The sequence below is a fragment of the Giraffa tippelskirchi genome, chromosome 4, assembly GCF_054371585.1.
Source record: "Giraffa tippelskirchi isolate mGirTip1 chromosome 4, T2T-mGirTip1v1.2.pri, whole genome shotgun sequence".
Taxonomy (NCBI): Eukaryota; Metazoa; Chordata; class Mammalia; order Artiodactyla; family Giraffidae; genus Giraffa; species Giraffa tippelskirchi.
Window position 1 is genome coordinate 53,214,017 of NC_137278.1, and position 14,554 is coordinate 53,228,570.

The 14,554-nt window shown below is 39.8% G+C and overlaps 1 protein-coding gene across 1 annotated transcript in view; it reads left to right on the forward strand.

Moving 5' to 3' along the window:
- Window positions 1–14,554, forward strand: part of DNAH6 (dynein axonemal heavy chain 6) — a 281,257-nt gene that overhangs the window by 138,677 nt on the left and 128,026 nt on the right. Inside the window, exons 38-39 of the mRNA XM_081596922.1 lie at window positions 11,563–11,784; window positions 12,807–12,954. Coding sequence (XP_081453048.1) covers window positions 11,563–11,784; window positions 12,807–12,954 — 370 coding nt within the window. The remainder of the gene's footprint in view (window positions 1–11,562; window positions 11,785–12,806; window positions 12,955–14,554) is intronic.

Here is a 14,554-nt window from a genome sequence, read left to right on the forward strand (position 1 = left end):
TATTGAATTCTAGCTAGTAAAGTTATATTTTTACAGTGCTATGGTTTAGCAGTTCGGAAACTACTTTCTGTGTGCTCTAAAACTGAGCAAATGAATCAGTATATTGAAGATAATGGCAACCAGGTTTCTCAATGTTAAGAGAAGGGATATTACAAATATAGAGGAGAAAGATTAGAATGTATTTTGTGTTATTGGATTGGAATTAGAGGTTTTTGGACACATGGAATAGATAGGTAGATCATATGTATATGGTGTATATATCCATACAAACATAAATTTCCTAGTTCTGTGTGCTGAGAGGAATTAGAAGCAATGGCACATCAATAGCAATGAGCATCCTTAATTGCTGATTTCTGAATACTCTTCTCCATGAAAGGGACCCAAAGCACCTTAGTGAAATGGCTGATTCCAGGACTGAGTTGCTGCTGCTGCTGCTAAGTCGCTTCAGTCATGTCCGATTCTGTGCGACCCCATAGACGGCAGCCCACCAGGCTCTGCCATCCCTGGGATTCTCCAGGCAGGAACACTGGAATGGGTTGCCGTTTCCTTCTCCAATGAATGAAAGTGAAAAGTGAAAATGAAGTCGCTTAGTTGTGTCCGACTCTTTGCGACCCCATGGACTGCAGCCCACCAGGCTCCCCCGTCCGAGATTTTCCAGGCAAGAGTACTGGAGTGAGGAAAGTTCAAAATGAGCCCAGAATATCTTATGTCGGATAGTGAATAAGTGCTTGAAGAATAATGGCACCTGTCAAAACAGCACAGGAGCCAATTTGAACGGATTCCCATTAGACAAATCTAGGCATATTTGAGCATCAAGATAATGATGGTGTGGATTACAAGCCATTGAATGAAATAAAAGTCTGTGAGTTGATCCACATAAAAATATATGTGAATAAATAAACTAGGGAGAAAGAGCTCTTCCTTACAGGAGAATACCAGCTAATCTATATAGGAGAAATGATGAGATTAGAAAGTTATTACTTTGCAACCGTTGTAGTAATAATTGATTTAGGCAAGAATCACCAATGGTTGCAAAAACTAGTAGGTGAAGATTTCTTTAAAAACAATATTTACATAGTTTCAAAACACCTTATACAAATTACTTATTAGTTGTAAAGAGAAAAATGGTGTCATTATACTGAAAAACCTTGTAGACACCATATTAACTAGGTGACCGATTTATCATCAATATTAGCACAAACCTGTGCCTTCTGGTGTGGTACATGGAGAAGTATACAGCCTTGCTTCGGAGCTATTCCTTCCAAAATGCATAACCTTACTCTGACTACAACAAAGCTAGTAGAGGTGATGGAATTCCAGTTGAGCTATTTCAAATCCTCAAAGATGATGCTATGAAAGTGCTACACTCAATATGTCAGCAAATTTGGAAAACTCAGCAGTGGCCGCAGGACTGGAAAAGGTAAGTTTTCATTCCAATCCCAAAGAAAGGCAATGCCAAGGAATGCTCAAACTACCGCACAATTGCACTCATCTCATACACTAGTAAAGTAACGCTCAAAATTCTTCAAGCCAGGCTTCAGCAATACATGAACCGTGAACTTCCAGATGTTCAAGCTGGTTTTAGAGGAGGCAGAGGAACCAGAGATCAAATTGCCAACATCCGCTGGATCATCGAAAAAGCAAGAGAGTTCCAGAAAAACATCTATTTCTGCTTTATTGACTATGCCAAAGCCTTTGACTATGTGGATCACAAAAAACTGTGGAATATTCTGAAAGAGATGAGAATACCAGACCACCTGACCTGCCTCTTGAGAAATCTGTATGCAGGTCAGGAAGCAACAGTTAGAACTTGACATGGAACAACAGACTGGTTCCAAATAGGAAAAGGAGTATGTCAAGGCTGTATATTGTTACCCCGCTTATTTAACTTATATGCAGAGTACATCATGAGAAATGCTGGGCTGGATGAAGCACAAGCTGGAATCAAGATTACCGGGAGAAATGTCAATAACCTCAGATATGCAGATGACACCACCCTTGTGGCAGAAAGTGAAGAAGAACTAAAGAGCCTCTTGATGAAAGTGCAAGAGGAGAGTGAAAAAGTTGGCTTAAAGCTTAACATTCAGAAAACTAAGATCATGGCATCTGGTCCCATCACTTCATGGCAAATAGATGGGGCAACAGTGGAAACAGTGAGAGACCTTAATTTTGGGGGCTCCAAAATCACTGCAGTTGGAAGCTCTGATGTTAAAGCTGAAACTCCAACACTTTGGCCACCTCATGCAAAGAGCTGACTCATTTGAAAAGACCCTGATGCTGGGAAAGGTTGAGGGCAGGAGGAGAAGGGGACGATAGAGGATAAGATGGTTGGATGGCATCACCGACTCAATGGACATGAGTTTGGGTAGGCTCTGGGAGTTGGTGTTGGACAGAGAGACCTGACGTGCTGCGGTTCATGGGGTCGCAAAGAGTCAGACACAACCGAGCGACTGAACCGAACTGAACTCTGACTATGGATAGATACACCAAGACTGCTCAAACTGGTGAACATTCTGTAAAATAAACTGGCCCATATTCTTCAACAGTGTCTGTCATGGAAGAAAACTGAGGAACTTTCTCAGATAAAGAGACTAAAGAGATATGATCAAAGGCAATGCAATATCCTGGCTTGGATCCTAGACTGAAAAAAAATATGGCTATAAATGACATTGTTAATAGACAGTACTTGAATATAGAATGTAAATTGGATAATAGCACTGTATTAATATTTAATTCCCTGATTTCAATCATTTTAGTGTGGTTGTAAAATATCCCTGTTTTTTAGGAAATGCTCACGTACTTAAGGTAATATAGAATAGTGTATATAACTGACATCTTAGAGTAAGAGAAACACTAAATCAAAAGAGGCAAAATGTGAACAGTTAATCTATATAAGGAATATATGGGAATTCTTTGTACTATTCTTTTAACTTTTCTGTAAGTTTTGAATTATAGCAAAATAAAAAGTTACCAAAAGAAAAATCCCTAAGATAAGAAACTAAGGCCTAAGGATTAGAACCTTCTAGTAGATATGAAACCCTGCCAGATCTTCAAGATCATTATATCATAATTGGGCAAGATGAACCAGGTTGAGGACAACTGAGAATCTGAGACAGAGAGACAGATCCCTTTGGATCAAGGGAAATGATCTGGGTTCATCAAAGGGCTGTGGGAGATGGCCCAGGGTAAATATTCAGTTCAACAAATATCTGTTGAAAACCTCTTACGTGGTAGACACTATTCTGGATATGGGAGCTAAATCAAGTAACCAAAGTCCCTAGCCTCATAGACCTTACATTACAGTCAGGGGAGTTAACCACAGACATATATACATCAATGACAATTAAGTGCCATGGAGATGAATAAAGCAGAGTAAGGATGACAGTACTGAGGGTTGGGGGAAACTGTTTTATATATTAACATTAGTCAGGAAAGCTTTGCTAATTAGGTCATGTACAGAGTTCTGAAGAAAGTCAAAGCTCTAATGGTTCCTTAGGAGAAAGCATTCCAGTCAGAAGGAAAAGCAAATATGAATGCCTTTACTCAATGAATGATTGCTTGACAGTTTTGAAAAACAGCAGACTTGCGAGATCAGAGTGGAAAAATCAAGTGGGAGTGTAGTGTAAAATGAGGTCATGGAAGTAAGCAGGGGGACAAAAAATATAGCCTTATGGGCCATTGTAAGGACCTTGATTTCACATTGGGTGTGATGAGAAGCTATTGAAGCATTATGACATAAGATGTTTAGAAGGACAGTGCCAGCCCCTGTCCTGGCAGTGGTAATGCTACTTGGATAACAGGACAGAGTCTAGATGAAAAGGTGGATTCCTCCTTCTGTCTGCAAGTCCCAAATGAATGGGCTGTTGGCTTTTTGTTTCTTGCCTCAATAAATGGTCTGACAGCCACATGGTAGTAGCCAGAGCTCAGTGAGTGTTATAGATTCTTCCTTCTTTACTCATCTGAGTTAAAGTGAGTGAATTTTTTCTTCTAATAATTTTTTTTCAAATATAGCCTCTTCTCTTCATCCTTGTATGCATGCATGGTAAGTCACTTTAAGTCATGTCCAACTCTGTGTGACCCCATGAAATTGTAGCCCACCAGCCTCCTCTGTCCTTGGGATTCTCTGGGCAAGAATACTGGAGTGAGTTGCCATGTCCTCCTTCTCTTCATCCTTATTGCTTCTGAATAACTCAGATTCTTTTCGTTTCTTTTCTGGGTTGGTAAAATGGCAAATTCATTATTCCCTTGCTTTTGGTCCTGTCCTTTCTGATTAAGCTGCGACCCCATAGACGGCAGTCTGATTAAGCTATACACCATTATTTTTAAAAATTACAGGTTGCAATGCATTAATTGATCATGAAGTCAGTTGAAAGAGTCACAACCCAGTTTTTAGAAATGAAATAGCCAGAAATTAAGGAAACAATTCCATTCTCCATTGCAACGAAAAGAAAATAGTTAGGAATAAATCTACCTAAAGAAACAAAAGACCTATATATAGAAAACTATAAAACACTGATGAAGGAAATCAAAGATGACACAAATAGATGGAGAAATATACCATGTTCATGGATCAGAAGAATCAATATAGTGACAATGAGTATACTACCCAAAGCAATCTGTAGATTCAATGCAATCCCTATCAAGCTGCCAACAGTATTTTTCAGAGAATTAGAACAAATAATTTCACGATTTGTATGGAATTACAAAAAAACCTCGAATAGCCAAAGCAATCTTGAGAAAGAGGAATGGAACTGTAGGAGTCAACCTGCCTGACTTCAGGCTATACTACATAGCAACAGTCATCAAGACAGTATGGTACTGGCACAAAGACAGAAATATAGATCAATGGAACAAAATAGAAAGCCCAGAGATAAATCCACGCACATATGGACACCTTATCTTTGACAAAGGAGGCAAGAATATACAATGGAGAAAAGACAATCTCTTTAACAAGTTGTGCTGGGAAAACTGGTCAACCACTTGTAAAAGAATGAAACTAGAACACTTTCTAACACCATACACAAAAATAAACTCAAAATGGATTAAAGATCTAAATGTAAGACCAGAAACCATAAAACTCCTAGAGGAAAACGTAGGTAAAACACTCTCTGACATAAATCACGCAGGATCCTCTATGACCCACCTCCCAGAGTAATGGAGATAAAAGCCAAAATAAACAAATGGGACCTAATTAAACTTAAAAGCTTTTGACAATGAAGGAAACTATAAAGAAGGTGAAATGACAGCCTTCAGAATGGGAGAAAATAATAGCAAATGAAGCAACTGACAAAGAATTAATCTCAAAAATACACAAGCAACACCTGCAGCTCAATTACAGGAAAATAAATGACCCAGTCAAAAAATGGGCCAAAGAACTAAACAGACATTTCTCCAAAGAAGACATACAGATGGCTAACAAACACATGAAAAGATTCTCAACATCACTCAGTATCAGAGAAATGCAAATCAAAACAACAATGAGGTACAATCTCACGCCGGTCAAAATGGCTGCTAGCAAAAAGTCTACAAACAATAAATGCTGGAGATGGTGCAGAAAAAAGGGAACCCTCTTCCACTGTTGATGGGAATGCAAACTAGTACAGCCACTATGGAGAACAGTGTGGAAATAGAACTGGAAATAGAACTGCCATATGACCCAGCAATCCCACTGCTGGGCATACACACCAAGGAAACTAAAATTGAAAGAGACACGTGTACCCCAATGTTCATCGCAGCACTGTTTACAATAGCCAGGACATGGAAGCAACTTAGATGTTCATCGGTAGACAAATGGATAAGAAAGCTGTGGTACATGTACACAATGGAATATTACTCAGCTATTAAAAAGGATGCATATGAATCAGTTCCAATGAGGTAGATGAAACTGGAGCCTACTATACAGAGGGAAGTAAGTCAGAAAGAAAAACACCAATACAGTATATTAATGTGTATATATGGAATTTAGAAAGATGGTAACGATGACCCTATATGCAAGACAGCAAAAGAGACACAGATGTAAAGAACAGACTGTTGGACTCTGTGGGAGAAGGTGAGGGTGGGATGATTTGAGAGAATAGCATTGAAACATGTATATTAACATATATGAAATAGATCTCCAGTCCAGGTTCGATGCATGAGGCAGGGTGCTCAGGGCTGGTGCACTGGGATGACCCTGAGAGATGGGATGGGGAGGGAGCTGGGAGGGAGGGTCAGGATGGGGAACACATGTACCATGGCTGATTCATGTGAATGTATGGCAAAACCACCACAATATTGTAAAGTAATTAGCCTCCAATTAAAATTTTAAAAAATAAAAAAATTGAAACAAAAAAAAAGAATATTAAATCAAACCTTATAAAAGTGGATGGTAGGCAATAATAAAGATGATAGTAAATACCAATGAAATAGTGAAAAATTTAAAATATAGAAAATAAAGGCAATTTTATAGACTTGCTGTGAGGATTGAATGAGTTATAAAACGGAAAGCTCTTAGAACTTTGAAATATTAAGCATCCATGATTATGAAAAAGATTATATACCAAATGAAAAAATATTGGTGATAACTTTAAGTAAGCAAAACAAAATGTGGTTTGTAAAATCATATCATATATATATTAGATACCTATATACATATGCCATGTATCTATATAAAAAGTGATATAACTATTCCCATTCTATGACTTTTAAAAATTATATACACATATGCACAAGGACTAGAAGAGAACGTGGACAAATAAAAATCACTTTTAACTAAAAAAAAAAAAATGAAATAGCCACCATCACAACATTTAGTTAATACTATATTGGAGATCCTAGCCAGTGCACTAAGGCAGGGGAAAAAATAAAGTATTGCCGGAGTCCTGCTCCAGCTGGTCCAGGGGTTCCCTCAGGATGGACGGCGTCGGCGAAGAGAAGAGAAGACACAGCGAGACTAGGCAGGTGTGAAACAGCATCTGAGCCTTATTTTTCAAAGGGAGCTTTTTATATGTTAAGTTGTACATAGAGGAAAATGTAAAATGTGGAGTCATGCCAAATTAGCTCAATGGGTCAGCAGTTTTGGGCCTTTATCAAAACCAGGATACTTTTTTGTATATCTTGTTTACAAAAGTCTCATGTTGTTTACAAAAGTCTCATGTTGTTTACATCATCTTCTGGCCTGGAGGCCTGCTAACATCTTATGACTCGTTATTGATAAGAGTTGATCAGCCAGAACACTTTTTCTAAAAGTATTTTTGTATCAGGCACAGAACGTACCAGAGCTACATTTTTTAAAGAATACAGGCACAGTAGATTATGACAAAGAAAGGATTCATTAACTCAAAGTTTCAAAGTAAAACCTGTTTTTTGTAATCTATCTTATGCCTTGAGCCTAACAGAAAAGAATGCGGTCCCATAAAGTCATGGTACAGCAAGCTGAAACAATGTAGCACAAAGGTCAGTTCTTTAGCAAAAATCACCAGCTAGGTTAACAATTGTCTTATTATTTTTATATTAAGGCTAAACCTTTATTTATATAAGTCTCTAACTATTATACTTTTATTATACAGGTTCAGTACATAAGAGCAAAAAACATAGCAAGTAAATATAGACTGAATAACAGTTTCATAAAGTAATATTTTTTATGTTTTCCAATAGGCTTTCTCCCCCAGGAAGGAGAGTCATTCTGCGCCCATTGGGACTTTTTGTGCGTTCAAGCTCTCAATGCTGTTTATTGTTGAGGAGCAGTCATGCACATTAGCTCTAAAGGCATAGGCACATTTATCAAACAAACTAATATGCTAGCAAGAGGAGTTTAGATTAAAATACTCTTTTTATCATGGATAATCTTATAGGGTGCCACTGTTTGGGGGGCATGTCAATTAAAGTTTTAAATTGATCTGTTTGGGAAAAGATCAGGGAAGGCCTTCTGCCTAAGTCACAGAAATTAGGGAGTGGTCTATTATAGCAAGCATCAGAAAGATAGATATCATCTTTAAGGTGAGCGCCGATGCAGCTTTTCGAAATCCCTGAGGCTTGAGTTGCCTTGCTTGTCGGGCCTTCTCCTCATGACCTTGTCATGGGTGGGATCTCGTGAGCTGGCTCCTGGCAAAGTATAAACTTTAGAAATGAAATAAAGCTGTCATTATTTGAAGGAAACATAACTGAATATGTAGAAAATCCTAATAAGGTTTTTTTAATAGAATAGAATGTGAAATAGAATGATACTTGGGATAAATATTATACATATTTAAACAAACACATCTATATGTAGGTACCAGATCACCATGTGAAATTGAGTCACTGTCAATAAATATCAGCAAGATCCTCTTTGACCCACCTCATAAAGTGACAGAAATAAAAACAAAAATAAGTAAATAGGACCTAATTAAACTTAAAAGCTTTTGCACAGCAAAGGAAACTATAAACAAAATGAAAAGACAACCCTCAGAATGGGAGAAAATAATAGCAAAGCAATGGACAAAGGATTAATCTGAAATATATAAGCAACTCATGCAGCTCAATATCAGAAACACAAGCAACCTAATCAAAAAATGAGAAGACCTAAACAGACATTTCTCCAAAGAAATCACACAGATGACCAATAATACATGAAAAGATGCGGGGCTTCCCTGGTGGTCCAGTGGCTGGGACTCTGCGCTTCCAATGCAGGGGGCTCAGGTTCAACCCCAGGTCAGGGAACTAGATCCCACACGCTGCACCTAAGAACCAGTGCAGCCAAATGAATAAATATGTTTTTTAAAAAAAAAAAAGAAAAGATGCTCAACATCACTCATTATTAGAGAAATGCACATCAAAAGTACAATGATGTATCACCTAACACTGTTCAGAATGGCTATCATCAAATAATCTACAAATAAATGCTGGAGAAGATGTGGAGAAAAGCGAAGTCTTTTGCACTGTTGGTGGGAGTGTAAATTGTTACAGCCACTATGGAGAACGTATGGAGATTCCTTAAAATACTAGGAATAAAAGTGACATTATGACCCAGCAATCCCACTACTAGGCATATATCCTGAGAAAACCAGAATTGAAGAAGACACATGTACCCCAATGTTCATTGCAGTACTATTTACAATAGCTAGGATATGGAGGCAACCTAGATGTCCATCAACAGATGAATGAATAAAGTAGAAGTTGTGGTACATATATACAATGGAATATTACTCAGCCATAAAAAGGAAAGAATATGAGTCAGTTGAACTGAGGTATATGAACCTAGGGCCTGTTTTACAGAGTGAAGTAAGAAACAGAAAAATAAATATTATATAGTAAATGCATATATACGGAATCTAGAAAAATGGTACTGATGAACCTATTTGCAGGGCAGGAATAGAGATGCAGACATAGAGAACAGAGTTGTAGACACAGTAGGGGAAGGAGAGGATGGGATGAACTGAGAGTGTAGCATTGAAACATATACATTACCATATGTAAAGTAGATAACTAGTGGGAAGCTGCTGTATAACACAGGGAACTCACTCCGGTGATGACTTCTGTGATGACCTAGAGGGGTGGGAAGGGGCCTGCCGTTGTACAGCAGAAACTAACACAACACTAAAGCAATTATCCTCCAATTAAAAATAGTTCTTTTTAAAAAGGGGTCACTGCCCAGTAAGCTTGAAACACCACTGTTTTGTGCAGCTGCCAGAATGAACCTTCTGAAATACAATCTGATCATGTTACCCACCTACTTAGAATTCTTCACTGAACTCTTGCTGCAAGCTCTTTAACAAATGAGGTTTTTATAACTTGGTCACATCTGTGTGTCCAGACTTATCTCTTATAGTTTCCACGTGCGTGGCACTTTCCATGGCTTCCAGACCTATTTTCTTAGCGTGAACCCTGACTCTTTTCCCCATCCCCACTTCATCTCTTCTCTGCCCATCTGACTCCTCCTTATCCTTCAAGTCTGAGTTGTAGCATCACCACCCTCTAGTGTGTTAGGAGATGTTAGTAACTCAGTTGTGTCTGACTCTTTGCAACCCCATCTGGTTCCAAATAGGAAAAGGAGTACATCAAGGCTGTATATTGTCACCCTGCTTATTTAACTTATATGCAGAGTACATCATGAGAAACGCTGGGCTGGAAGAAGCACAAGCTGGAATCAAGATTGCCGGGAGAAATATCAATAACCTTAGATATGCAGATGACACCACCCTTATGGCAGAAAATGAAGAGGAACTAAAAAGCCTCTTGATGAAAGTGGAAAAAGAGAGTGAAAAAGTTGGCTTAAATCTCAACATTCAGAAAACTAAGATCATGGCATCTGGTCCCATCACTTCATGGCAAATAGATGGGGTAACAGTGGAAACAGTGGCTGACTTTATTTTTGGGGGCTTCAAAATCACTGCAGATGGTGATTGCAGCCATGAAATTAAAAGATGCTTGCTCCTTGGAAGGAAAGTTATGACCAACCTAGATAGCACATTAAAAAGCAGAGACATTACTTTGCCAACAAAGGTCCATCTAGTCAAGGCTATGGTTTTTCCAATAGTCATGTATGGATATGAGAGTTGGACTGTGAAGAAAGCTGAGTGCTGAAGAATTGATGCTTTTGAACTGTGGTGTTGGAGAAGACTCTTGGGAGTCCCTTGGACTGCAAGGAGATCCAACCAGTCTATCCTAAAGGAGATCAGTCCTGGCTGTTCATTGGAAGGACTGATGTTGAAGCTGAAACTCCAACACTTTGGCCACCTCATGCGAAGAGTTGACTCATTGGAAAAGACCCTGATGCTGGGAAGGATTGGGGGCAGGAGGAGAATGGGACGACAGAGGATGAGATGGCTGGATGGCATCACTGACTCGACGGACATGAGTTTGGGTAAACTCTGGGTGTTGGTGTTGGACAGTGAGGCCTGGCAGGCTGCGATTCATGGGGTCACAGAGTCAGACACGACTGAGTGACTGAACTGAACTGAATTGGACTGTAGCCCACCAGGCTCCTCTGCCCATGGAATTCTCCAGGCAGGAACACTGGAGTGAGTAGCCTTACCCTTCTCCAGGGAATATTCTCAACCCTGGAATGGAACCTGCGAATCCTAGAGTGCAGGCAGATTCTTTATTGTCTGAGCCCCCAGGGAAGCCCACCTAAATCTGCAGCCACTGCTACAACTCCCCTCTGAGTAGAAATGAGCTATCCCTCCTCTGTGGATCTACTAAACTCTATTAGAACCCTTACTTCTCCATGAGTATTAACGAGTGTGCCTGCGTACTCGAGGTGTATTATAAAGTCATTGAAGGCAAAGGCTGGGTCTAGTTCAGCATTTTTCCCCACACCAAACACAGTATTTAGCATAGAGTAATCCCCTGAATGTTGAGGCTTAATGTTGAATTAAATATTTTTTTAATATAGTTTTAACATAGTACATCATCAGGCTTTTACTGTACAGTATTTCATGATTACTTAAAAAATTGGACTCTGGTACTTAAGCAACTACTTCTCTACAAAGCAACAAGAAATTCAAACCCATCCATGTTCTATGACTGCCTTTGTTTCTACGTAACTATTTCTATGACCGTTTGTCAATCCTTTCAATAGCAGTGTTTAATTTTGTATCCTAGCTTCCCAGTTCTGGTGACCTGTGGAGCATTCACATGGATTTTGACACCAAACGGCTGGATCCCTGGGAACGAATCATACCCACATTCAAATACAGCAGAGACACTCCGTTTTTTGAAATGCTTGTCCCCACAGCTGACACAGTGCGCTTTGGGTACCTAATGGAAAAACTACTGGCAGTCAAGCATTCCGTGTTGTTTACCGGAATAACTGGAGTTGGCAAGGTAGGAAACCTACATCAAACAAGAAAGTGTTAGTTGCTCAGTCGTGTTCAACTCTTTATGATCCTGTGGACTGTAGCCTGCCAGGCTTCTCTGTCCATGCAATGCTCCAGGCAGGAATTACTGAAGTGGTTAGCCATTCCCTTCTCCAAGGGATCTTCCCAACCCAGGGATCAAACCTGGGTCTCCTGCACTGCAGGCAGATTCTTTATCATCTGAGCCACAGGGAAGCCCCACATCATACAAGAAGCTCTGTCCAGAATGAGGGCACAGTGAACCTAGAATTGTGAGCCCTATAAATAACACCGTATTTCTCAGGGGGGTTTCTTCTGAATTTGTGTCACTTTTTCAGGAAGAATATAACTATGCTGAATCTATATCAACTCCACAGTTTGCCACTTTCTGAATAAATCCTTGGTGTCAATAATATATGTAAACCAGAGGACCCTGTGAACCAGTCTTTTGTGTTTGGGAGCTTTTATGTTGTGTCCCTGAACATTTCTGGGGCTGCCACTTCACAAGTTAGGGTGGGAACCTGTCAAGGCAGTTTGTGTCACCGTGGGCTATTAATGAAGGTCAGTCTTTCGCCTCCTGCCCATTTACTTCTACTCAGCACAGCGATGCTGTTTAGGAAAAGTAGAATATAGAGGAAAAATGCTGACTATTTGGTCTTCTTGATTTGGGGGCAGTCCATGTGAACAGGGACTCATTGGTTTCCCTCTAAATTATTTCTAAGTCTCTGACTCTTGCTATCAAATTAACTTGGATAGTAACCAAGATGGATTTTGGTGTAAAACTAAAATAAAAATTTTTGCTGAGATAGAGCTGATTAGAATATTTTCTTGGTTCTGATAACTGTAATTAAATGGAGTCTCCAGGAAGAAAAAGACATTTCAATATAGCTTTAGCCTCCCTCCCTCCCTGCTCTTATCCTGATTTTACTCATTGTACCAGATTATTACTGATATACATAATTGAAAGATATTGAGTGTGAATCAATTAACATATTTTTTAAAATTTTAAAGTCTGTTATTGCAAAAGGATTGCTAAATAGAATTCAAGAATCAGCCGGCTATGTCCCTGTTTATCTAAATTTTTCTGCTCAAACTTCATCTTCAAGAACACAAGAGATCATTGAGTCAAAACTGGAAAGGAAAAGAAAAAATATCCTAGGTAAGATTTATTCTTGTCATTTGCTTCACACAAATTATTTATTAAGCTAATTTACAAAAACAGTACATGTAATAAAGTTACAATTGGATAATTCCTTTGCTTAATTTATTTGTAAAGGTAATTCTGTTCATGATATTCTTTCATGGCTTTAGATCTAGATATCTTACGGTTAGCAAGCAAGTAGTTTATGTCTGTCATCACCTTCAACTCAGAACATCTTCTGTCTCTAACTCTCCAAAGCTCTCCCTCTCTCTACTTGCTCTTCTTTCAAACCTGAGTTGATTTCCCTTTATTTAAAGCAAACAAACCTCTTTATATCTGGTGCATTGAGTTACCTGAACCCAGTAGGGAATAAGCATGAAACTGCTTTGGGGTTTCTTCAGGCAGCACTTTCCCCCAGGCTTTGTGGGATCTCCCTCACCCTTCCTTTTCAACTGTTTCAATCAATACCATAACTTTCTGGTCACTTGCAGTCGTTTTGAGTCTGGTCCAATGAAATCTTCAATCACAAACCCAATTTTTTTTTTGTCTTTTTTTTTAAGTATTGTTGTATTAATCTCTGCTGTACAGCAAAGTGACTCAGTTGTACACATATGTACATTCTTTTTTATATTCTTTTCCATTATGGTTTATCCCAGGAGATTAGATCTAGTTTCCTGTGTTATACAGTAGGGCCTTGTTGTTTATCAATCCCAAACCCAATTTAAAACTTCTCCCAGGGACTTCTCTGGTTGTCCAGTGCCATAAGCAGGTGTTGCGGGTTTGATCCCTGATCAGGGAGCTAAGATCCCACATGCCTCGCAGCCAAAAAGCCAAAACATAAAACAGAAGCAGTGTTGTCACAAATTCAATAAAGACTTTTAAAAAAAGCTCTCCTCTCCTCTGTTGTAAGCCAGGTTTGTGGCTGGAGGTGCTGGAGGTGAAGAGGGGCATGGGTACTCTTTTACTCTTCCCACCCTACTTCTGGGAGGCTCTAGTGTTTCGGGATGGGAGGAGAAGGGAAGGACAAGGTTCTCTGTAAGTGAAGTTTAGATGGGCCTCTGTGGATTGTCTCTGCTTCTCTGCTGGCCAGACAGCTGTCCATGCCCTTGGTGTGACACACTTCCAGGAGCAGACCCTCTGAAGGATTCCTGAAAGAACTGTGTGCGGGCCAAGCCCTGACCTCCCCACTGGAAGCTTCCCTGAGTGCCCCTCTGGAAGCTTCCCTGACCTCCCCACTGGAAGCTTCCCTGACCTCCCCAATGGAAGTTTCCCTGACCTCTCCATTGAAAAGTTCCCTGTTGGCAATGAGAGTCTCAGCCCCACTCTGTCCCACCCTCCCGTGGCACATCCTGTAGCCTCTTGTGCTATGGTCTGCTTGGCCAGCCCACAGCCCTCCTGGGTGGAGCACTAGGCCAAGCTCAGGCCCAGCTGCCCTCCACCTGGTCCATCATCTCACAGGCCTTGCTGTGCCAGCTTCTCTACCAACCCCTTTTTGTTCCTCCTTTCCTGCTCAGGTAGATGCAGAGCAATAGATGCCAGTCTTTCTGGTGGGGGCCCCAAATTTTTATGAATGATTGTCTTAGAACCCTTCCATACCCCTGACCTGCTACTTTACTTC